The following is a 27,132-nucleotide window of genomic DNA, read 5'->3' on the forward strand; positions in this document are numbered from 1 at the left end:
ACACCAGATGCAAAATGAAATCAAATAATAATTTAATAATTTTAAGAATATAGTTATAATATTATCATTAACAATATTATCACTAATAATACTATTATTAAAATTAATAGAATTAATACAATTTATTAACTTGTTTTTATTATAAGACAACATTACAATTGTAAGTTATAATTATAATGGACCATAAATTATATTATATTTCACCATTAAATTGTGTATAATTAATAATGTATACATTATTACTAATAAATTATTAGTAATAATGTATAATAATGTATTACATTATAATAATGTATTTTAATTATGTACATTATTTAATAATGACTGTTAAATAATATATTACTAATACATTATTACTAATAATTGATATTAATAATGATTAAAATGTTTTATAATATTAAATACAATAATAATATTAAACTTTACAATATCATTAATATCGTTATTTTAGGAGTAAAGTTGATAACAATATCTTTGTTCTAAATTAGTCACACAAGATTGACTAATATACTGCCCCTACACTGATACAAAATTTGGAAAAAGGGATTTTAGGTACCAAAAGTGCAACACTTTTTATGGTATCTGCAACTAAATTTCTTTTCTGGAATTTGGCAGGTGCTTAGATGTGTATTAGATGTGTATTAAAAAATTATCCTGATAGTTTTGAAAAAAACCTCAACTTTCCTTCAACATTAATTTGACACAAGAACAGCAACTTAATTTTTAACCAGAAGACAAAAGAAAAAAAAAATCTTAATGAGACTTAAATTACAAAAAAGTAAAAAATTAGTTTTTATTGGTCAGGCATAAAATAAATTTACTTAATGATGTGCATAATAATTAACCTGCTTTGTTTATATTGCCAAAGAATTATAGTTTTAAATAAAATATTTCTTTGATAAATTATTTAAAAAATAAATTATTTAAAACTATAACATAACCATCAGGTCTTGTCATAAAAAATCCCTGTTAAAGGAAGTAAAAAATTGTTTAAAACCAAGTTAAAAAAGTTTGTATGTTTATGCTTTCTCATTAAACTCAAGGTATAATTAATTAAAAATGATCCGTCTAAAATCTCAACTAACCAAATGTTATTCAGAACATCTGCACTTTTTTAAAAACCATGTTGCAAACTGCGCTATAGCAGCCGGAGCTTAGCCTGTCAATTAAAACCTTAAATTCATAGACTGATTTTGATGTTTTAATGTCATTCGGAAGATTGTTCCACTCCTTCGGAAGATTGTTCCACAATTCTGTTTTTAAAAAAATGTCGAATGTCTGAGTTTTTGACAATCTCTTACACAAAATCCTCTAATATTTCCTGCTAAAGGTGAGTTCTCTTTACTATTTCTAAAAGATTTTCTAGCTTAAACATTTGGATCAGAACTCTGCGATTTCTTCTCATTTAATCCAGATTATCAAGTGAATAATTTTTTATTAATAGTTTCTTATCCTTTATCGCTAAAAAATTCAATTTAAAAAGTCATTATCATTTAATGACAGAAAGAAAAAGAATTTAAATTTGCTCGGCAAAAAAACACTTTTAATTAAACCTTTTACTTGACAGTAATGCTTATAAAATATGTTAACATTAATTAATTTAATTAGGCATATGATTTGTTTTAATGGTTTTAATTGGTTACAACTTCTTAAAGATAAATTTCACATGTGAGCAAGCTTAATTAACAACACTCATTAAACACTCATTCAACAACAACATTCATTTATAGTAATCTCTGAGGTACCACAAGGTTCTGACTATGGTTCCATGTTGTTTTTACCTGTATTGATAATCTTTCTGACCATCATGCCTCTAAAGTAGCTATACTTACTTAAAACACAGTTATATATACACTGTTTTTGATAAAAAGCATCACTTTTTGATTGATTTAAACCCAGTCTACTAGAAGAAAGCTTACTTGTGAAAGCTTATAGTTTGAAGTGACTGTTGAAATTTAGGTCAAACAAAACTCAGTTGTTTACTGCTCATAATTATCACAATAAATCTTCATAAATTATCATAATATTGAATAATCAAAGAAACCTCTACTTTTAAGTATCTTAAAAAATTATTAAGTTTCCTTGTTAATGGTGATGGTTTTTTTAAGTTGTTCAAATTTAGTTAGGTCATTTGTAAATTCCATTGTCATCAACTTGTGTGTCTTATATCACTGCACCATTTTCAATATATGGTTCTAAATTATCTCTTAAAGTATGTATCAATGCATATGAGATGTATAGGTAGAATTTTCTTTGCTTACACAGCTACACATACTTTTTTTAGGTGGCATCATCATTAAATATTCCTCAATCTTTTTCACCATGGAAAAACTTGAAAATATCTTTTCTTGCTCTGTTTAACACACAATTACAACTGTTTTTTTTATTAAAAAAATATTTTTAGGACTATAAAAAAACTTTTCTGTTGTTTTTATAGAAAGTATCTGTAGTCTCATGAAATATTCAATTATTAAAACCTTTAAAGCTAACAAATCTATATTTGGTTTTTGTTATGATATTATCAATCTTTTTAAAGTTCTCAATCTCTTTTCATCTTGTCTAATAAGAAAATAAATCTGTTTTTATCTTTGCTTATCAAAGCGATTACGCAGAATTATCAAGAGACATTATAAGTCAGTTATTGTAAGGCTGGTGTTTACTTCACTTCATGTTTTTAACTTCTTTATCCTTAAAGATCCATTTTATATTTTAAATAAGTTTTAGATCATTAAATTCTATAGTTCAAACTATTTGTCATTTAAAGAATTTTTCTAAGAAGGATAAATTTATATTTTTAAGCTTTTCTATTCGAAAGTAAGTTGTTTCACAAATTATAATAATGAGTGTTTTTTGATTCTGTCTTTAACAAATTATATTTATAATTTAAGGAAATATGATTATTTGGTAGCAAATGTCAATATAAATAAATAAACCATGTTAAAGTGACAATTTTTTTTTGTTATATTGAATATTTGTTTGAAAAAAGTTTAAATAATATTATTGTGCATCTTAAGGAAATTTATAGTCAATTTTATGGCTATATACTAAATGTACCATATGAATATACCTTTAATTTATACCATTTTTAATGTGATCTTTTTTACTAAAATTGGAATTGAGAACGACTCTATGTAGCCAATATGTCCTAACTTTCTTTATAAGAAACCTAACTTTCTTTATAAGAAACCTAACTTTCTTTATAAGAAACCTGACTTTCTTTATAAGAAACCTAACTTTCTTTATAAGAAACCTAACTTTCTTTATAAGAAACCTACCTTTCTTTATTTAAATGTCCTCAGTTTCATTTTCTTTTTTTCTTTTCTTTTTTTTTTTAAAGAGTTATTTAATTATTGTACTAGTGGGTGCATAAAAGTAACCTATAAAGATTGAAATTTTAATTTAGATTAAAACTTGATGAGATAAAAAGAACAGAAGTTGAATATCAAAGAGAGTTATTACGACAAAGACAAGACTTCATGTCTGGCATAGAAAGAAACTATTGGAACCCAATACATCATGACAATAAAGACTCTTTTGAAATGGAGGATTTGAAAAAACTATTATCAAAAGTAAATTTTTAAACATTATTTCAGTTTTTATTTATAGATAGATGACTATAGATGATATAGTAATAAATAAAACTTAAAAATTTTAGTTTTGTTTATACATTAAATTTTATTGTTCTTTCTAACTATTTAAGGGTATATTCAGGCCTTGTTATGAATAAATAATATGCAATTTATAAGCGTAATGGAATTTGTGACATCATAAAATTTTATTCACTTTTCTTATTTATGGACATTAACTTATTTAAACAATTCACTAATATTACAAAACAGCTAGCTAATTGAGTTATTGTCAGTGAAGTTATGGTAAATTGTTTGTTTCTTTTGCTTCTGGTTTGTTAAAAAATAAAAAAAGAAGTTCTTTTATCAATATTTGACATTTTTTCTTGACAGTCTTTTTTCTTATAAATGAATAAAAAATATATATTAATATGGGTTTTATTTCCTTAAAATTTTGTTATAAATTTTTCTCATAAAAATTGTTTTTTCTTTTTAAAAAGTCAGCGAGTAATACTCTGACTCAAGTTAAATTAAAATTTTTAAATATTGCCAGAATTAGATACTGTTATACTGTGCGTTGACTACTTAAAGTTTAAGTTCACACATTGTTTTGGCAAGCATATATGCTTGTAATAAATGCTGCGTTTGTCATGTGATGAAATCAGTTGTTAAATATAACATTAAATTACTAAAATTGTTGTTAAGTTAGCAAAATGTAAAGTTATCATGTCCTGTTGTTAAACTAAATTCAAATTGATTTTTCCTTTTTTGTTCTGTTAATTCACTTAGTATTAGAGCAATCGTTAAATTTTTGGTTTTTATAACATTTTAATTAACATGTTTAATTTTTTTAATATATATGGTGTTTTTTAGTGATTTACATATATTGTTCAGTTCACTGAAATATTTTTTTACTATGTTTCAGTTCAATTTAGAAAAAAAAAAAAAAAAACTTGAAAATATTTTCTTAAAAGTTTTAAAATATCAGCTTTTTGTAAACAAATTAGAATGTAGATTCATTTGATATGTTAATAAGCTTCATAACCATGCAAAGTGAAATGGTAGTAAATGCTAACCAATCAAAGTGTTCAGCTGTAATAGTTTTAAAGTGAGTTTTTATTTCTAACAAACATTAAATTGTAGCAGAATTGTCTAAATGCAACTTAAATATAGTCAGTATTTTTGGTAGAAGGCTTATTTGCCTTTTTAGAACAGATTTCTGATGCTGATTTCCTGAACATATCGTTGATTATCTCAAATTTAATTTCATTTTTTTTTTTAATGTTTCATATTAATTTCATAACTATCTTGCAAATAGGTTATTTCTTTAGGTATATCTTTTCAACATTACAAATATACACATTTCAAAACATCTTAACTGTTTTTTACTGATTAGCTTTATTTTAATTTCTGGCATTTTTTTCTCATAAACTATAGAAATCATCTATTCGTTAAAATTTATGTAATAACAAAAAAAGTGGAGAAGTTATAACCCTTTAGCCCAATCCTCAACTTTGGTCTTCACCCTCGACTTTGCTCCTACATTAAGTTGTAAAAATGTATATCGTTAGGGGTAGTGCAAATACGTGTAACTAGCATTGGCTACTATAATTGGATATATTAACAATTTTAGCACCAAATATCAATTGTTGACATTACAAAAAACATGAATAATACTCTTTATACTAAAATGAGCCCAAAAAATGTTGAAATAAAAAAAATATAAAGTTTTAATCTTCTCCAGTAAAAAATCTGTAGTGTAGATACGCAGTATTATCCAATGCTAGTTACGTGGTTTTACACTATCCTCGATGATAGGTTTTCATTAAGTTGTAAATGTGTTTTATAAAGACTTTATTTCACTTAACTATTATTGTTAACTTATTTTTACATAATTTTTATTTTTAGCACAATGATATGATGAGTGCGCAAGATGCCAAACGTCATGAAGAATTTAAAGCTTATGAGATGGAAAAGGAACATGAACGCAGGGAAAAATTACATAATATGACTGCTGAAGAGCGTGCTAAGGAAGAAGCATCATACAAAGAGCATCGTGAGCAGAGAAGTAAACATGAGAAGATACATGAACCAGTAATTTTATAATATACTTTATTTTTTAAGAAAATCTTTAATTTTCAACTCAATTTTTGATTTTGACATCAAAATCACTGAAAATGTTACTTTAAAATAGCCATTTATTGAGGCTCCAACATATACATTAATTTTTAATAAAATGGTTAGAAAGTATGGTAAATTTACCATTTTATAACACTTGCATTGTAAATCAGCCATCTGTGGGGGCTTCAGTAGATTAGATTGACTAATGATTTGTGTTTGGGCAGGGATTGTCTATATATGAAGGAGATTTATTACAGAAAAGAGCTCCAACATTGTAGAAGTTCTTCTTTTTCTTCACAGACTGAAAAATTTTTTGAATTAAATTTGGTATTATAAATTTTTAAAATAATTTTAAAAATACTTTATTTTTAAGTATAGTATTTTTATAATTTTTCACCATTTTTCAAATATCTTAAGATGCTTTTTGCATATTTTGAGAAAAACACAATTAAAAAAAGAATTAATTGGAGAAATGTTTTGTAAAACTTATTTTGAAACTAATAATTTTAAGAGATTTTGAAAAACGGCTTTAGCATATAGGTGTATAAAGGCGGGGGGGGGGTCCTAAATGGTTGTTTTACTGCATGTGTACTTTATGGATGCCCCTTAGTTTTGAGAAGCTTTTAATTTTATTTGTGTTTGCAGTTATTTTAATGATTTTGGCTTTAACACAACACTGATAAGTTGGATTAAAGTCAAAGTAGTTAAAATGTTGTGTTTTGTTGCCAACAATCATTTTCAAGAAAAATAGTTTTAAATTGTTTTAATGTGTACAACTTTTGATTTTATATCAACTTTTGTATTTTTAATAGGGACATAAAGCTCAGTTGGAAGAAACATGGGAAAAAGAAGACGGTTTAGATCCTGAAAACTTTGATGCAAGAACTTTTTTTAACTTGCATGGTATAAATAGCAATTTATTTACAATAGTTCAAAATATGAAGTTTAAAAACTTAATGGAATGTCAATATTAATTTGTTTATCATTTATTATGATGTTTCACACAGATAAAAATTCTGACCATTACTTGGATATTTATGAGTTGGAGACCATATTTTTGGCTGATGTAAGTTTTTTAAAAAGATGAAAAATGATTCCCTTTTTTGAAAATATAGCTTTAATTTCAATGTTGAAATGATTTTTTTGTTTTAATCTTTGAAATCTATTATTGTTTTGAATAAAATATTAAATCTTTTATTGTTTCTGTTTCAAGTGTTTTTTGACTCTATTTTAAAAGTAAATGATTATATGGTGTTATAATTGTTGGTCCTATATATGTTGGTCTAAAGTTTTATATTAGTTGGATTTAAAAGGTTTTATATTAATTAGTTGGATTTAAAAGGTTTTATATTAGATAGTTGGATTTAAAAGTTGTAAAAAGTTTTAAATCTTTTGCTTTGATAGTACATTTATGTTATGCCCTTTTATGCTATATCTCTAAAAATTAAAATTATAACGAAACAATAATATGAAATATTTTTTTATCGGTATGAATTTTTTTTTTTGCATAATACTATATTGAAGCCAAAGTCATGTAAGATTTTTAATTACTTTTAAACTGGAACTTGGTTATGTCACATGTAAACTTTATTTCTTACCTTTTTCTTGTTTTGTTTTTTATTTTATCTTTATTTTATTTTCTTTCTTATCATGCACCGATAAATAAAGTGCAGCAATAAATGTTAAATTTTATCTGCTCAAGTGACTTTTTTTATGTACTGATAATCATCTCTGTTCTTAATAATGAAAAGTGTTAAGTGTTGATATTTAATTTTTAAATAGTTATTGTTTTATTATAAATTTAAACTAAATAATAATTCAGTTTAAGTTTATAATAAAAACAATAGTCTTACTATTTAATCATTAATAAAAGTAGTAATAAAAATGTTTTTATTTCTGAAAGTAAAAAAGTAAAATTTTTAAAAGCAGATATTGATGTGCGAAATAAAACTCATAAACAAAAATAAAAAATATTTGAATATAATTACAATTACATTGAGAAAAAAATTATAAGAAAATGAAAAAAAAAATTCTTCTTAAAAAAACACTAGCATAGTTATAACTTCACAAATTTAAAAATTTCTTTAAGTGCAGTTTCATGATTTTACTTAAATAGATCTTTTTTTTAAAGTTTAGGAATAGTTAATGGGGAGGGATTGTTGATGGGGAGGGAGTTGAGGTTCAGATATCATGAAAAGAGCTCCTAATGTGTCTGAATTGCGACTGTGTCTTTAAGCAAAATACTTTTGAAGATCAAATTGATATATTGACATTCCAATTAATTATTGACTAAAAGCTATCATTTAGGTCATCATTTTTTACTAACCACTACTAACCTTGTTTTCTAGATAAAAATGGAGATAGCTTCTTGGATATGTATGAAATAGAAACTGTGTTTTTGGCTGATGTGAGTTAAAATATCATTATACTAAAAATAAAATCATAATTTTTAAAGATTTTAAAATGTTAATCTGTAGCTTGTTATCTTATCCTGTAACTTGTTTCTTTATCCTAAGTTAATATAATTTTGGTCAATAAACAGGAAATTTCGTTTTATTTTTGATAGAAAACATTTTTTTTTTCATGGAATTTTTTTTCAATAGATAAAAAATTTTTTTCTCTATAATGATATGTGGGAGAAAAATAAAGAAAGAAAAAAAAAAAATTATATGTTAAATTTATTTTTTGAGACTAGATTAATATTTATTTTAATTAAAGTCTGTCACAATTAAAATTAATGAAAGTAGAAAATTCTTTCTATTGAATAAGCACCAATATACATAAAAAGCTAATAAAAAGAAAAATAGATCTATTACTTATATTAGAACCAACTACACTCTTTAAAGAAGAAAAACTCAAGGACTTGTTAATATTGTTTTAAAGTACATATCTGATTGCAAATTTATAGTCATCACAAATTGTTTTCATTTTAAAGCATTAAACCATAGATCTCTGCTTAGCATTTTTTACATTGAAGTTTGCTGCTTACTTAGTATAGCTGAATTGACCTATGATATGTTTTGTACCCTTTTTTATGTGTTTTTCTTTTTTTCTTGAACTTTCTTCATTGTTTTTAGTATCAGCAAAATCTTAACCATCAGTTTTTGTTTCTTTTTGATTTGTTGATATGTTTATCAGAAACATTATTTTGTTGCAGAAATGCTGGCTTTAGTGTTAAATCTTTAAATGTTTCTATTTTAATTTTGATATGTCAATATTAATTTTATTAAAAGGAAATAACCTTTTTTTTTAAATGCAATGGCTGCAAGTACTCTAGTGAAGCATATGCCTATTTCATATAAAATTTTTGATCAACTAGAAAGTTAACTTATTATCAATATTTTTCATTTTAATAATTTTTTACATGATTTTTATGAATAGCCATTCTAATCATTTAACAAATAGCAATTTCTCTATCCATTCAAAATCTAGTATTGTATATAATGTGCCAGTTAGACCATCTTTAAACCATAATTGATATGAGTATCTTTTTAATTTATAAACAAAAATAGGTGGTATGTTGAAGTCTAATGCAATAGCGTAGTTGTTTACAGTATGAAAATTTTTTATTTTTGCCTGTATGTTTAAGAGTGACTTTGTGCCTCTTTCGCATAAAATTTAAATTTTTTCTTTTTTTTCCCTAAAATCACATTCATCACAAATCCAAATATGCAAAGCTTTAAAGTGATTGATTCTTTTTGTTTCATTTAGTTTTTAGAATATTTGTCAGTTATATATCAAATGCTAGATGATGCTTAGTTTGTTGCAATATTGTCTTCATTTAATGTCACTTCATGTTTCAATCTCTTATTCAATTCCCTATGACTAATTGATAATTATTGTGTTAACTTCCTCTGCTTAAGTCAGTAATTAATTTTATGATTAATTGACTGGCTTATGCAGAATATTAGATTATTTTAGTTTTATTAAATAACTTGCTTTTACAACATAAAAAAAATGTTATTACTAGACTTTATATTAGTTAATGACTATAAAAATTAAAAAAAAAAATGAGGGGAGGATTTTGTCTCCATATGTAATAGGCGGAGTTTCTTTAAAAAAGGCACCTCTTGAGTTTTAATAAATGGAGGGAGGGAGGGATGTTTTTAGTGAGACTTTAGGGTCACTGCAAACTTGAGTGTAAGCAGTAATTTGTTCTCTGAAAAAAAAAGATAATAATTTTCTTTGGCATTTGTTTCCGAACCAGTAAAGTTTAGGAAGTGAACTTCTGGTTAGAACTTTTGGGTAGAACTTCTGGTTACAACGTTTAGGTAGAACTTTTGGTTAGAACTTTTGAGTAGAGCTTTTGTTCTAGTAGAAAGGCATTTGGTCTCCATTCAGCACAGGTGTAAAATGCAGCACATTCAGCACAGGCGTATTAACTACAAAATTTTCAATGAAATATTTATGTACAGTCCAAATTTTTTTCAGGTTCTCAATTATTTTTTCTTTTAAGTCTGCCTGCATTATTTAAAAGCTTTTTTAGGATAATGCAGATATATATTATTCCATTATTCATTAATATTTTTATTAAAAAAATTCAGACAACTTTTAAAAAAGTTTGTCTTTTTTTTTCTTCTCAACAAAATCTTTCTACTTTTCGAATGAATTTGTTTTAATGATTCTTATATAAAGTTTATTTAAGAGAAACAAACGCTGTTTTAAGTTGTCCCTTAAAAATTAAAAAATATTTTTTTGTACTTTTTCTTTTTTTTATTTTAATTATAAAAAAATCTTATATAATTAAATAATATAAATAAAAATTTATACAGTTTTCAATGATACTAATGATTTTATTAAATAAAATCATTAGCTACTTTGTTTAAAAGCGCTTTGCTAATATAAAAACATTAGTATAGATAAGCGTCTTGAAGTTATTTAATTTAAACGTAATTTAAAACCATTTCTTTGACGATTTAACCGTGTTAAGTTGTCAAAACAAAATATTATTTGCATGGCCACATAAAAGCTTGAAATCACAAACCTTCCTGGCCAAGCCTGTCATGCCAAATTTCTTTTCAGGTCCAAATACAACTCTTTAACTGCTCTTGCAACATACCTTTCAAGGAAATCAAGATTTATGAGATTTTGTTCGATGTCAATTTTTGAAACTTAATTACACCGAAAGGTTCAATTTTTATCAATAACTGATATGTATATTTTCTAATATTCAAGGCCGAGTTACACTGATTTTTTATTTTTAGTTTTGTTAACAACAAACAAACTATATCAAACTATACAAAACTATTAATTAGATTTTGGAAAAATTTTCCAAAATCTAATTAATGTTCCCTACCATGTATTGAGCACTCGAAAGTACACCTAGATTAAGCTTTTCTTTTTTGTTAAGTTTTACGTCTTTTTGTTTATACAACTTAATTAGCTCATCTATTTATTCTACATTCTCTTCTTATAGACACTGTAGTAAATTTGATGCTTTTGACATGCTGTGGCTAGTTTTAATTGCTTCATTGTTGTCAGTAAAATTTGAAATAAATTAATATTGTTTATCAATGTAATATTATATAATAAATAAAATTATATGTGTGTGTGTGGTGTGTGGTGTGTGTGTGTGTGTGTGTGTGTGTGTGTGTGTGTGTGTGTGTGTGTGTGTGTGTGTGTGTGTGTGTGTGTGTGTGTGTGTGTGTAATATAATAATACAATAATACAATTCACATTAAAAGTCTCTGTTCTTTAATAAAAATAGTTGTTATGCTAGTGTTGTATTTTGTTACTGTTTTAATATTTCCTTATTTCTCTTTTTATTTATAATTATGTGGTTTTACTCTTTAATCTTGTTTTTAAATAGCTTGAGTTTATTATGGTTTTTTTGCATGAAGATCTATTGAATCTTCATGGAACAAAATCATTAGTATTTTTTAAGTAACGGATGTGGAGCTCCATTGATTTTTTGAGATTCTGGTCTCTGAGGTCAAAAATAATGAACTCCTTGACTTTTTGGAATTTATTTTTATAATTTTAATTAAATATTTTGATTTTATTATCTGGAGTTATTAATAGAATGAGGAAATCCCACAAAAGTGATAAGTTACTATTAAATTTTCGCTCATGAATAAAATGTATAAGTTTGTCTCCTAGTTGCTGAATAATGAAAGTTAATGAGAATAATAGAGCTCTTGTAATACAGTTTTTAATAAAAAAATAATAAAGCAAAAAAAATTCATTTCCATACATTTATGTGAAAACTCTTTTATAGCATAATTTTAACCAGCAAGTATTATACAGTCGTCCCCCGGTTAACGAACTTAATTCGGAGTACGAACTAGTTCGTTATCCGAAAAGTTCGTTAACCGAAACGCGTTTTCCCATAGGCCGCCATTAAAAAATTTTTAATAGGTGGATTTTGCCGAAATAATGGGGGAAAAAATTCAAAAAATTGTCCAACTTGATAAATAAAATAAGCAAAGGTGAAATGATTGAAACCTGAGATTTATGCACTTTTAAAAATTGAAACAAATTGAAATTGTGCATGAAAATTGCTTGTCAAAGTTTTAGAAAAAACTAAAAATTGAACATGAACATTGCTTATCAAAAAATGAAAATTTAACAAGAAAATTGCTTGTCAAATTTTTACCAAAAAATTGAGAATTGAACTTGAAAAATGCTTGTCAAAATTTTACGAAAAAATTGAAAATTGAACATGAAAAATCCTTGTCAAATTTTTTACCAAAAAATTGAAAATTGAACTTGGAAGAAAATTCAACAAGAAAATTGGTTTGTTAAGCGAGTTCCGGTTCGTTAACCGGGGGAGGATTTTGGGCAAACTTTCGGTTCGTTAACCGAAAGTTCGCTAACAGGGGGGTTCGTTAACCGGGGGACGACTGTATATATATTTTTTTAATTCACCTCCCCAAGGCCGAGAAGGCCACTACAGACAAGGAGGCTACTTAATTGTGGTTATAACCCTCTCTCAACTCTGCAACTCTGCAACACGAACCTTGACGAACAAGGCTGTTGCGCAGAGAAACAAGATGAGCGCGGTACTACCAGGGACGTGGTGGGGATCAAACTCGGAACCTCTTGCTTATAGAGCAAGCGCTCTACCACTACACCACTACCGGCTTAAAATAACAGCTTTGATAAAAATACTTTATTGAGCTTAAATTAATTTTGCAGCAAGATTTGTATGCAACACAGCATTAAATGCTACATTAATGGAATGAAATGGCATAAAATGTTGAATGAATGTAATTATTGAGAAACATCCATACACGAACTTCTGAAATAACTCTTTTAGCTGCGCCAGTATTAAGAATCTTTTTGTTCACAGACTACAGCTTTTTGTGAAAATTAAAAGTGGAATTAGGTTTTTCGCATCAATTTATCAAATTTTGGGGGTTTTGAAAAAAAAACTTTTTAAAACCACCTTTGAAAAATGCAATCATATATAACTGCAAAACAATTTTAAATACATTTTTAAAATAAAATGTTGTAATGTGTTTCCTTATCTATAATAAGTTTCATTAAATAAAAATAATTTACAAAATTATGCAAAAGATATTTTGTTTTTTTGTTAAGGTTTTTTTGAAACTTTTTTGTGCATTTGTGGTTAGCAAGTTACTTGTGGTTTGGAAATTATTTGTGGTTAGGGAGTTACTTGTGGTTAGACGTAATTTTGTGGTTAGACATATTGATAAATTTTCTGATTAACATGTTCTCCAAACTTTATATGCTATAGGTTCAGTTAATGTTGAATAGTTTGTGTTATTACATGTTGAAAAGTTATTTACACCAGTTTTGATTCTTTCTTTTTTTTAAATGAAAAATTATGAAACTACTGAAATATAGATAGAGATATCATCTTAACAAAGATGATATCTTAACAAGTATCTTAAAATGACCATCATCTGTGGCAACCTTTATGAAAGAAATTTTAATTTTGAATAGCGAACTCTACAGACTTAAATCCACAGCCATTATCTTAGCATTTGTTGATATTTTCTTTTCACCATTTGTCTTAGAATTGAATTATACATTAGAAATTATTTATCTGCAGATTAAACTTTTAAAGTTATTTAAAAAATATCTGAAGTGTGTTTTAAATTGATGCGAATCTGATCAAATAAAAAACATTGGTAAGAAAGAGATGAACTTTCTGGGTAAATGTTTGTCTGTGGCACTCTGTGATATGACTGTTAGATCATCTTGGTATACCTTAGTATGGGTTGTCCATAAATTCCCTCATGCAGTTTTTGACAGTTTTTGTGGACAAAAAAAAGGGAGGATTACAGACTTTGATTCTGAATCAAAGTCCATAATCCCCTAATGTGACTGAACTTAGTTGAATCACATGCAATAAATATTACAAATACATTTTCTATTTTTTCTTTAATAACTACTGACTCAAGTATTAGTTTTATTTTATTAGAAATTTTACGAACTATTATCATTGGTTGTTTTTTTTCTATAAAAGTTTTAACAAATAAAAAATTACTATAAATTTAGCGAGTGAGTTTCCATTTTTAAAAATCACTTTTTTTTTTAATGTAACAAGTATTATAGGTAACTATTTTACAGAAAGTTATAATCAGGCTGACAGGGTAATCAACTCACTGTTGGTACATTTTATAGTTGGTTTTTATCAAAAACAAACTACAAAATGTTTTTGTAGGTATTATGAAAATGCAGGTGTTATGAAAATTTTGTGTAGTGATAAATCTTATAGGGTGCACCATAGTCTAATAAATTAAAAGATGTTTGTAACTGCAGAGATCAGCATTTATAAAAGGTAGGAGATAAAATATGTAAGAGGTTGAATTGAAAGTTTAACAGACGATTAAATAAAGTGCTTAACAGATATTAATAGAGTATTTAATTATATTTTTAAGCATATTTAAAAAAGAAAAATTTGCTTTATGTTTTTTTATCATAGAGTTTATAATTAACTTTTTTCTTTCAAATTTATTAAATTTGATATTTATGAAATGTTTTTAGTTTTCAATGTTGGTAGCTTTTTTTGTTTTTTTATATCATTGTTTTTTTATGTTTTTAGATAGATAAAGTCTACAATGAAAGTAATCCTGAAGTTGATCTTAGAGAAAGATCTGAAGAAATAGAAAGAATGAGAGAGCATGTCATGAAGAATGTAAGCTTTTTTGATTGTTGTATATGTTTTTTATACAATATGGAGGGGTTTTCTCCTAGTAGGCTACTTGTTTTTATATTTTTTACATTCCTTTTTTTTTTCCAACTCTTAACCCATAATTCAAAGACAGAAACTTTAAAGAGCAAGTGAACTGAACAAGCTCGCAGTGAATTTGTCATTGTTTCTCAGCACAGCTTTATAGAGTTTTTTCTTGATACTTCTTTCTAAAAACTAAGTGCTCCACCATTGTACAAGCACAGGTTGTTGGTACAACTCTCTCCTTCTTTTCTTCTCTTTTCCCCTCCTTTCTTCTCTTCCTCCTTTCTAAAAAGTAATATTAAGAAAATAAGAAAAATTGTTTGGATACTAATGTATATAATAAGAAAGATTGTTTGGATTTTATTTAAATTAGTAATTTTTTTTTTTTTAATCATTTAGGCAATTTTTTTTATCATCTAATCAATTGCTTGGACTATTATATAGTTTACTAAGGTTGTTCGCCGAAAAGCAAAACTTACAAAAATTTGCATTTTTATCTTCCGTAATTCAAATTGCTTTTGCGGAAGTTGACATGCGCAAATTCATCTTCCAAAATGCATTATGAAAAAAAAATAATAATATTAATTCCATAATAATGTTTTAGGAAAAAAAACTTGCAAAAAAATCATTTTGAAAGAATACTTGCAAAACAGTTCCTTACAGAATGAACATTTCGAAATGTGCACTTATGGAAAAGACTCGAAAGCATTCATGTTATAAAAAAAAAATGTTATTATTTACTATTTAAATAAGAATATTGTCGTAAACGATTCTTCAATAATTTATACATATATATATATATATATATATATATATATATATATATATATATATATATATATATATATATATATATATATATATATATATATATATATACATATATATATATATATACATTTAAATTTTGAGTTGAATTTTGCTCCTTCCACCCCCTGTTGCTATGCCAGTGTTTATATATATTTATAGTTGCTTTTAGCTTTGCAGAAATGGACATTCACTATTTATACTCTCATATATAAAAATTTAGTAAAATATTTGGCTCCATTACAAAGTTTAATTTAACTTCATGTGTTGTTTGGCCATTATCAGTTCTTACTGAATCTTGCAGTTAATTTTTTACTTTTATCTTTTATACTAGCTACAGCTCTGAATTATTCAATTCTTATTTATAAAATGACATTTTAAAAAGTATGTTTTATAAAAGTCTTGATTTATTTATAAAAGTTTACAACTGAAACTTATCAATATTACAATTAATATAACAATTAGTATTTTAATTACTTAGTTAATTAAACATATCGGATTCATAAAATGTAATTAAATATATTTATTATGCCGCATTTCGTAAGTTTTTTTACTTTAAGAACTGTTTCGCAAGTTGCAGCACAAAATAGTTTCATTTTGAAAAAAATTTTTGATTATTTTTTCAAAAAATAAAATGTTATTATATACATTTTGGCATTTTATTTTTTACAATTATATCCGTTTGGCTAACAAACTTTCTTTATAGACACGCTCTTTTGCTAAACGTTGTTTAGCAAAAGAGCGTGTTTTGCAAGTGCGACTTCCATAACAACTACTTTCGTATGTAGCAAAATTGTTTTATTTCGTAATTCAACTTGCAAAAGGCTGCATTTTGTAAGTAGCATTTGCAAAATGAACATCTACGTTTTTTTTTTTTGCTTCATAAAATTCGGTACCAAAAAAAAGATTCCTTATTCTCAATATCCTTCCAAAAGAATTTTATTTTTCCAGAATTCTACTAAATCTTCCGGTTAACAACTCTATAGTGTACTGAGTACTACCTGTGTTTTGAATCAAGTTCATTAACCAATTTAGAAAATGACTGAAGTATCAAAAACTATAAAACACAAAAAACCATCATCACCATCAACATCACGTTCCATCGACATCAGGTTCACTAAATCTATCGACATCACAACACATTGACATCACAACACTATTGACATTACATTATCTAAATCTATTATTCACTAATATTTTAGTATTCGAAGTACCTATTCTTCTGTTGAGCCTTATCTTTTGCAAAGTTCACCAGACCTACTTTGTCTTTGTGAGACTAATTTGAGTTCAGTTATTTCATCTTGTGATCGTGTTTATGGTTACCTTAATTTAATTCGTAATGACTTCAATAGTCACATTCTTGACCTGGGCATTTACACTTGTAAGAATTCACCCATTTTGAAAAAAAATTTGAAAGAAGGTTTGAATTCACAGACTATTCTTTTATGTGCTTTCTTTTAGCACCACTTCACTCTATGTGAAGTGGTGCTAAAAGAAAGCACATAAAAGATATATGCCTTTTTGTTCATTCTATATGCCTTTCTCTTCATTCTATATTGCTCTCCTTCATCTTAAGATTATATTCTTTTCTATGTTATTTCTGATAAAATTGACCGAGTCCTTTCTCTTTATCATTCAGCCAACACCGCTGTTGTTGGTGACTTTAATGCTCATCACACTGAATGCCTTAGTGTTATTGTCAGTGACTTTGCAGGCGTTAAGACCCATAACTTTTGCTTTTCTCAATCTCTAACACAAATAGTCAACTTCCTAACTATCTACACAACCAGAATCACTTACCTTTTCTATTATACTTGTGTCTTGTTTCTGATCCTAGTCAGTGCTCAGTTTCTCCACATTCACCACTAGGTGCTTCTGATCACTCTCTAAAACTAATATCTCATTCTTTTTCATCAGAATCTCCTTATCATCGCACCTCTTATAACTACCTTAAAGCTGACTCTTTCACTGGGACTCTTTCAGTGACTTTCTCAGTGATGGCCCTTGGATTGAAATCCTTTGTCTTCCTGCTGACAAATGTGCTTCTTATGTAACATCTTGATTCAGGCTGGCATGGAATTTTTTATTCCCTCTCAACAATTCCAAGTCAAGCCTCACTCTTCTCATGGTTTGCCAAGTTGTCCTTAATAGACAGCACTTTTTAATTTCCTGTAGCTTCAAGGGTTTCTTAACATCCTTGGCCTTTTTAATTTACAATAATGATCTTCCAGAAATTCTCACATCTAAGGTGGCATTTTTTGCTGATGATTCTACCATTTATTCTTGTCTTGATAAGAACCCAACTCTGATTGTTTGGAGGAGACATTTGAAAAGGATCTCACTTCTGCTATAAAATGGGACTCTCTGTGGCTGGTGAACTTTAACTCTGATAAAACTCAATTTTTTCAGCTAATCGCAATAATCTAGATCTTCCTATATTTATAAATGGTATCTTTTAAGTCGTCTGCTAATCGTTATCTTGCTTTATAAACTTCTCCTTTTCTCTTCTAGTAATTTCCAACTATAATAGTGGTTGCTTGCAGCCTTGTTGGAAGTGATTAAAGATGTTTAAAAAAAAAATTAAATCACTTTTAACAGTTAAAACAATTTGAAGCAGTTATATAAAAATACATAAGCTTTACGAAATTTATCAAAGTTTTATTAAATTTGTCAAAGTTATATTCAATTTATCAAAATTATATTAAATTTTTCAAAGTTTTATTACATTTATCAAAATTTTATTCAATTTATTTAAATTTTATTAAACTTATCAAGGATGTATTAAATTTATCAAAAATTTATTAAATAAATCAAAATTTTATTAAGTCTATCAAAGTTTGATTAAAGTTAACAAAATTTTTTTAAAGTTATCAAAGCTTATATAAATTTAACTTTTCTGAAATATTAGTTTAACACAACTCATTATTACACATTTATTAACGATATCTATTATGACTTCATCAACCATATTCATATACTTTTATGTCTGTTAGATAGGAGTTAATTTATGTCTGTTAGATAGGAGTTAATTTATGTCTGTAAGATAGGAGTTAGTTTGTTTTAATTAAAGATTACATAACATTCAACTTATTCAAAACTATTTAAAAAGGTTTTTGCATTTTATCATGTGTGTTGCTGGGATTGATTACATTTTATTGTGATTGTTGCTGGGATTGTTTTCATTTTATTAAAAGTGTTGTTGCAATTACTTACATTTTATTATGTGTTTTTCTGGGATTGTTTACAAAACCAAGGTTACCAGTGTTGCTAAATACAGCTTTTTGATGCATTGTTTGTAATAAATAAGTTAATTTCCAGAAAATTCATGTGTAGTCAAATTTTCTTGAATATAGTTATAAATACAACTTTAAACTAAAAACTTACATGAGACAAAAAGTCTTGCAGCTTTAAATATTACAATTTAAAAATACAGGTGCAGTCTGAAATTATAAAATAAAAATTTAGTTCATTTATTATCTAATTTATAAATTTTTAATTACTCTTTAAAATGTAATTTTTTATAATTAAAAATAAACATGAAGTAATAATATATAAAACCTTTTGTTTTCTTGACATTTGTTAGTAAAATTCGGTCAATAAAGTAGACAATTTGTCAATAAGATCGAGTCAATAAAGTAGACAATTTGGGTTTTGCTAAAATAGCTTACCAACTTCAGTGGTTTAATTAAATTTAAAACCAAAGTTAGTAACATGCTCACTTGTTGATAATATATTTGTATTTATCTTATTTTTTGTTACAATACAATATTGTTTACAGATGGATAAAGATAAAGACGGATTAATATCATTTACGGAGTTTATGGATGAAACCAAATCTGAAGACTTCGAAAAAGATGAAGATTGGAAACCTTTAACTGAACAAGATCAATTTACTGAAGAAGAACTTCAGGAATACGAAAAAATGCTTTCAGAAAACCCTCATGGAGTAAGCTAATATAGACAAATATTGTTTTAAGTAAATTATTATATGTTTGAAAAATTTTCGTGTAACAATTTTTTTTTAACTTTTTTATTTTGGCACTCGAATTTACATTTAAATCATTTCACATGTAATGTTTAATTTGTTTTGTTTTTTTAGGAAAATGTGAAACAGGAAGCCTCGCCTAAAGTTGAAAATCATTAAAAGTTGTTATGTCATTGTTCTATTTGTTTTCAATTAAAGCTTTAGAATAAAATATTTTTGAGTTTGAAATAACTCAATAAATAATCAAAAATGATCGCCAGAAAATTGAGAGAAATAAGCAGTTGATATTTCTTTAAAAAAATTATAAAATACTTGTTTAAACGAGCTAGTTTTATAATTATTGAATTAATAAAATATTTTCTCAACAATAAAATAATACATTTGGTGAATATGCGTTGGTGCACACCTGGTTTCCAATGCTTAGTGTTGGTCTGATTTAGGTTGGTCAAGTGTTGGTCTGATTTAGGTTGAATTAGTAGATTAGCTTTTTATTAAAATAAATATGATTTTCAATTTTGAAATAAAGGTATAATATTTTGAAAAATACGCTAACCTAATGTTATAAGATATTTTTTTTATTACATTAGGTCTCAGTAATTATGTTTTTTGAGTTTTGAAAAAGTTCAATATTTTTAAGAATATTTAATCTAATGTTATGAGATGTTTATCTCATTTTTTTATTTACCTCATATTTTAAGTTTTTTTTAAAAGGAAACAATATTTTGAAGAATACAATAGCCTAATGTTACGAGACGTTTATCTCATAACATTAGGTCTCAACATGGACGTATGTTATATAGATGGATGTTTTGTTATAGATCAATATATAGCCTTTTACTAAAAATTCTATGCGGGTTGTAATTTTTAGCGTTACTTTTTGAAATAGTTTTACAAAATAAAATGACATTTAGCCGATATTTTTGTTTTAAAAACTTCTTTTAGTAAACATTTTATGTAATTAAGAATGTCTCATATGATAATAAATACTTTAATTGATTTGAAAGTTTTGTTTAATAACTTATTTGTAAAAAACTTTGACGTCAAAAACAATATTTTTCTAAAAATGCAATATGTGATATACTAAAATGTATATTGTAAAGTAAAAAGAATCTTCTACGTGTTGTCATATCATAGATCATTTATAGATTGAACTAGAGATTGTTTGTAACCATGACTCCCTACATTTAGATTTTGCTAATGTCTTAAAGATTTAAACTTTTTGACGAAAATCAAATTGTGTTTTCTCACAACTTTGTTTTGATATTTTTCGGTTTTTCAATTTTTTTACAAGTAGAGTTTTAGAAAAATCATATGATTTAAAAACTTATTGTTATATAGTTATACAGGAGTTATACAAAGGTGGTTTTAGGAGTTATACAAAGGTGATATATAGAATATTTTTTAACAAAATAGTAAAATATATTAACCACAATACTTTACATAATAAAGTTTTGGGTAGACAAGACAGCTGTCATTTTGATGTACAATCATAAGTTTTTCCACGTGACGCAAATGTTTCCTATTGTTTTGCTATTGTTACTTATAACAATTGCTAGCGCGCATATCTTGGTTTTTAAATAATGAGTTAAACGTCCATCTATTAATACGTCCTTGGTCTCAATAAATAATTTTGATATCGCGAAGAAAGCGTAAATTTTGTCGAATTTGTGGTTCGAAAATTTGTAAAAATTGTCAAATTTGTGGTTCGAAAGTAAAAAGATAAACAATCATTATAGTGTAAGTTAAGTCTTCAGGGCCGACGACACGGGGGGGGGGGGGGAGGGTCAGGTAGTAAAAAACAAAAACGTACAACATTTACTAAAAAAACAGAGTAACTAGTTTTTTTTTCCTTAGACATTCAGTTGTTAATCAAATTACAATAAGATATTTAAGACCATTGTTAAACACAAAAATAGTTAAAGGGATCGTCCATAAATTACGCAACGCTAAGTTTAAAAAGCAAAAGTAGTAGATCTAAAACTCTTTTACGAGGCGATTTTTATTAAACATAATGCGCTAAATTGACTTGTACATAACTTTAAGCTCTGCGAGGGCATACTTTTGATTTTTTTTTTTGTTGTTGTTGTTGTTTATTAGTGAAATCTAGGGTTGCGTAATTTATGAACGATCCCAAAGATGAAACAACTATACGGGTATTTAATTCAAAAAGAAGAACGCCATTTACGGGTATTTAATTCAAAAAGAAAACACGCAGAAGACCATAAGATCTTGTTAATAAGAACTGCTTGTAAAATATTACATTTAAAACAAACAAAAATTCGGGTGTTTTTGATGATTGATTTTAATGATGGTGCTTTTGGTGGGTTGAGTGTAGTTGTTAAAGTTTTTTTTGAACTTATTTTATGCAAAAAATCTCTGTAATTTTTTTTAATTTCTTAAAGATTGTACCAATTTAAAACAAATTATAGTCAATCAGGTGTTTCATAACTCCACTTTTATAATCAAAGTAAACTTTTTTAACATATTCTTAGATAAGGGCTTTTTTAAAAAAATAAACTATCACTCTGCCATTGTCGTTTCTATAAAAATATATAAGATAAGTGGTTCCTACTTGGTTTGTTGTAAAAAGTTCCGACTTGTCCATCATGAAACCATACAACTTTAAATCGTAAGTTTCAAAACCGGGTACTTTGTTAACATGTAAAACTGTACCAACTTTCATTCATAAAAGGATTTGCGAAATAATCGACCTTTTTTATCTTTAATCGCGTTACCGATATGCTTGAAAGAATTTCTGCAGAGCCATCAAACCAACTCAAAACAATAACTTACACCAAGAACATTTAAATAGATGGACGTTTAACGCTTTGTTATAGATCAGAGGCGCCGCCAATTACTGAAATTAAAAGCGGGTTGGAGTTTTTAGCGTCATTTTTTGAAACAGTTTTAAAAAATAAACCGACATTTAGTCAACATTTTTGCTTTGCAAACTTCTTTTAGTAAATACTTTATTACCCGTAAAACACTAATTTTTGGGAAATATAAATGCATTTTATATAATAAGGAATGTCTCATGTGATAGTAAATATTTTAATTGATAGTTTTGTTTAATAATAACTTATTTGAAAAAAAACTTTGAAGTCAAAAATAATATTTTTGTAAAAATGCAATATGGGATATGCGAAAATAAATATTGTAAAGTAAAAAAAATCTTCTACGTAATTTTAAATCATTAAAAAATTAATACATACCTTGATAATTTTACAAGTAAGCTTTGATTTAAATTAGTATGACTTTAATTTTTTATTCATTACTACTTATTGTGCCGTATTATCGCTTGTTACGTCACACATTGTGCATTTTTGGTTGTTTTTATTTTTATTTAAATCAAGTAAATCTAACAGACAATCTCTGATAACTAACAGACAATCTCTGATTACTTAACAGACAATCTCTGATAACTTAACAGACAATCTTTGATTACTTAAAATTTTCAAATCGTTGACACTTTATTGAAACTAGTCTTTACTAATTCCAAAAATTTACAAAAAGAGAAAAAGGAAAAAATTTCAAAGAAGTTCTACTTCATTAGAACTGTTTGAATATTCTACAACACATTACAAGATATGACAATTTCTTTAAATTCTGATAACTTCTTGTCTCCTAAAACTAACTAAAGATGAAAATATATTACAAGAAATGTTAATTGTAAAAATTAACAAATTTTTTGCTTTTTTAAAGAATGTCAGAATCTTTGCAAAAGAACTTATCTTATGGATTTGTCAGTGGTCAAACAAAAAAAACGTTTAGAAAACGAATAAGACAAATTTTTAATTACTGAAGAATGCTTTCGTAAACTTGTTACGAAAAAACCATAGAAAATGGAAGTTGCTTTGAATAAGCTGTAACTTCTTATAAGTGCTATTCCCATGGTAACCCAGAGTAAACGTAATTTTATGCTGTATTTATGCGTTAACTTGTGGGCGGGTATTCTTTCGTAATTTTTTTTCTAGAATATTAATGACTACTTTTTTTGTTACTAATCTTTGGTATTCAATTTTCATACATTATTATTTCGAAAATACATTAATTCAAAACTCGACAGGAAAGTTAATACTTTTTTTACATTATCCTCCGACTCAATTCTTGAGAAAACCAAAAGTTTAGAAATGAAAATTTCCCGTAAATTTTCAACTTGAAAAGTTTTCCTAAAATTTTGGAAATTTTAAAAATTTTCTATAAAAGATGAGTTATTTTATAATTAATGAGTAAAAATGTGTCTTACTTAGGCAATTATTATAGATAATTTGATGGTAAAATATTGTGAAGTATATTATAATTATAGAAAGCAGATAATAAAATTTTAGAAAACCTCTTTTGAATAACACTTTTGTTGGTATTTTGTTGAGATTTTTTATTGTAACTATAAGTAGTAACTATGATAATTTGTTTTCAAAATTGTTTTATACTGTTATTTGCTAAGCATATTGACTTTCATTGGCGTTGCATACTTTGCTTAAGGCTAAACATAATTTGTACCCTCATCCCTAAAAGGGAAGGGGCATTTTTCAATGTCTAATAAATCGGCCTTTAAGTTACTAAAAACTGTAAAATGTATTTAAAATAATTATAGAATGACTAAATTGAATATTTACAGTATTTTACAACTTTTTCTTGATTTAACGATGCCATTGATTAATGAAAGGCAAAAAGTAAAGAAACATTTTTGCTAAATTTGAACTATTTAAAAAAATAGTTGGCAAAAAAAAAAAAAAGAATTAATGATTTCGAGGTCATAAATTCTGCCTCTATGTTTAATTATGCTTTTATATATTTATGCTTTTAAGACTTAAGTCTCACTCGCCACAACCTTTTTTTTAGTTAGTTAATTTTTAACTCAATGTTTAATTTCTATCTATTAATGTTTTTATATTTTGTTTTGTATGAATTTTAAATATAGTTTCAGATTAATAATGTGTGAGGTCATTTTGCATTTTAGTTAAACTTTTTGATGAGAAAATTAAATGAGGAACAAATTAGTGAAAATAATTACCACTTAAATTAGCATTGTTACTAACTAGTTTATTGAATTAATCAATCAAGTGGAAAAATTAAAATGGTTATTTAAATTAAGTCAACGTACATAACTGTCACAAAAGGCAAATTAATTTTAACTTTGCATTCCGAGAAAAAGCTTTTGGGGTATGGTATTACGCAAATAGAAGGTCACATTGGTATAGATTTCAAAATCAAACTATTCCGTTCGTGGATTTTATTTAGTTATAAAGTGTTGTCTTTATTTTGAATTTTGATTTCAAAATTAAACCGACAAATTTGATGGAAAATAGTAACAGTACAGATTTAATCTTTAAATGTTAACCTGGCTTACTTTATTCTCTCAAAATGCCAAATTAAAGCAAAACGTTAAATTAAGTAATGAACGCACAACAGAATTATGACTGTTTTTTTGTTTGAACGTTCACAAAAGGTTTTTGCGCATGAAATTAATTCCAATAATCTTTAAGTTCCAACGTGAATTTGTGAAAAGTGCTACATAGATAAAGAAATTCAGATAAAAATCTTTCTCTACACCCTTTGCATGGATATAAAGCAGTGAAGATTCATCTAATTACAAGAGATTTAACATATTAATGCTTGATTTTTTTCATTGGAAAAAACAAAACTTAATAACTCTTAACACTGTTCAAATGGATCACCCTAAGAACAATCAGGAGAAACGATGTTCAACATGCTTTTTAATCATTAGTAGAGGTCTTCCTTATAGTTGATCCAAACAAACACTAAGACACTTAGTCTTCCTTATAGTTGATCCAAACAAACACTTAGACACTTAGTCTTCCTTATAGTTGATCCAAACAAGCACTTAGACAGAACTTGTTCCAATTTTAATTTTTTTCTAAATTAGAAAAATAAAATTTGAAAATATTAATTTTCATTAAAATTTATATTTCTCCTACGGACATTAGTAGTTTGATTTGAAATTATAAACCAATGTGACCGTCTATTTGTGCACTACCATGGGTATGGTAGTTCTATAAAATTTGGTAGTGAACGAAGAAAATGCATTCGCAAGTAGAAGTGAAAAAATTCATTTCGGACGAGTGAAATAAAAGCTGTAATGTGTAAATAATTCGCTAATTCTCAAAATTTGCTAAAACATAGTCTGTTTGGGACATAAAAAAAAAAGGCGTTCCCAAATCAACAATTCAAAAAGTTAAAAAGAAGTATTGCTAAAAGACATAAATTTATGTAGTTATAATAAATACATTTTTAGAAATTTCCACAGATTGCAACAGCAATTTAGCTAAGGTCAAAAACGAGGTTGAAAACTGCTATGAGAAAAGCTTACGTATAGTTAAACGTGCCGTAATGCATGATGACACCTACTGTTAATAGGCTTGATTTAGAAGGGCAACCCAGTCAGGACTAAATTTTTTAAATTTATTAAAATTTTTTTGAAACAAACTATAAAATAATAAATTGATCGTCTACTAAAAAAAATTCTGATTTTTTGAAAAAAAGTTAAAATTTTGTTACTAATGCAGTTTAAAAGAGAAATTTGTGCTCTTTTAGAAAATATATACTTTTACACATTTTTAAAAATTAACTTTTTCTAAAATTTACTTCTTTAAAAGATGTATTGAGTTTTCCATTTCGCAACTCCCTTAGCAATAATGATCTTTGGTTGTTTTGGGCCAACTATTTTAATAAAGCAAGAAAATAAATTTTTCTTTAAGGAAGCAAAAACTTTAAGATTTTGAAGAACTTATTGATAAAGAAAAATACCGCGAAGGAGACGATTAGTTTTTTTTTTGTTTTTTTTTGTTATTCACCTCCTCAAGGCCGAGAAGGCCACTACAGATGAGGAGGCTACTTAATAGTGGTTTTAACCCTCTCTCAACTCTATAACTCCAAAACACGAACCTTGACGAACAAGGCCGCTGCGCGGAAAAACAAGTTGAGCGCAGTACTACCGGGGACGTGGTGGGGATCAAACTCGGAACCTCTCGCTTATGAAGCGAGCGCTTTACTACTACATCACTACCACAAATTGGATACCGCTGTTGGATGGTGTTAAGGTGGTAGATCGCTTTTTTGTGACATTTTATCAAAAAATATTTTTTTTATTGATTCTTATGAATAATTTATTGAGGAAATTGAGCTTTACTTCTAAAAAAAATATTTTTTTCATGTAAATCACTCAATTTAGCTATTTTAGTGTTAATATAAAAAAAAAATCAAACTTTTTCGTAAAATTTTTTTACAAGAAAAAAGTTTTCTGCTATTCAAGCTTCTTTTCTTTTCCTTAGATATCTTATTATGTCTTTTTATCCTTCTTACTGCTTAAATACTTCTTGTTTACGTAACGTACCTGGAGCTTATTAGTTTTGTATAACGCAAAGTTACTCGTATTTTTATACAAAATTTTAAACGATTGTTTTCTCTGAATCAACATTTTCATTCTTGGTACAAAGATATCTCAAGTTTTACTAGTCCAATTAAGAGAAATACCATAAAATTTTAAA

The 27,132-nt window shown here is 26.4% G+C and overlaps 1 protein-coding gene across 2 annotated transcripts in view; it reads left to right on the forward strand.

Annotated features, from left to right (window-relative positions):
* The window catches only part of LOC100207367 (nucleobindin-2), a 24,110-nt gene extending 4,275 nt beyond the window's left edge, over positions 1-19,835 (forward strand). Inside the window, exons 2-8 of one of the 2 annotated variants that reach the window (XM_065791747.1) lie at positions 3,404-3,569; positions 5,475-5,660; positions 6,500-6,590; positions 8,036-8,094; positions 14,701-14,793; positions 19,418-19,585; positions 19,739-19,835. In XM_065791747.1, the coding sequence (XP_065647819.1) occupies positions 3,404-3,569; positions 5,475-5,660; positions 6,500-6,590; positions 8,036-8,094; positions 14,701-14,793; positions 19,418-19,585; positions 19,739-19,783 (808 nt within the window). In that variant the 3' untranslated portion in view covers positions 19,784-19,835. Of the gene's footprint in view, positions 1-3,403; positions 3,570-5,474; positions 5,661-6,499; positions 6,591-6,694; positions 6,754-8,035; positions 8,095-14,700; positions 14,794-19,417; positions 19,586-19,738 lie in introns of both variants that reach the window. The other variant, XM_065791746.1, reaches the window with a different exon arrangement.
* Positions 19,836-27,132: the final 7,297 nt, after the last annotated feature.

The sequence above is a fragment of the Hydra vulgaris genome, chromosome 02 (assembly GCF_038396675.1).
Source record: "Hydra vulgaris chromosome 02, alternate assembly HydraT2T_AEP".
NCBI lineage: Eukaryota > Metazoa > Cnidaria > Hydrozoa > Anthoathecata > Hydridae > Hydra > Hydra vulgaris.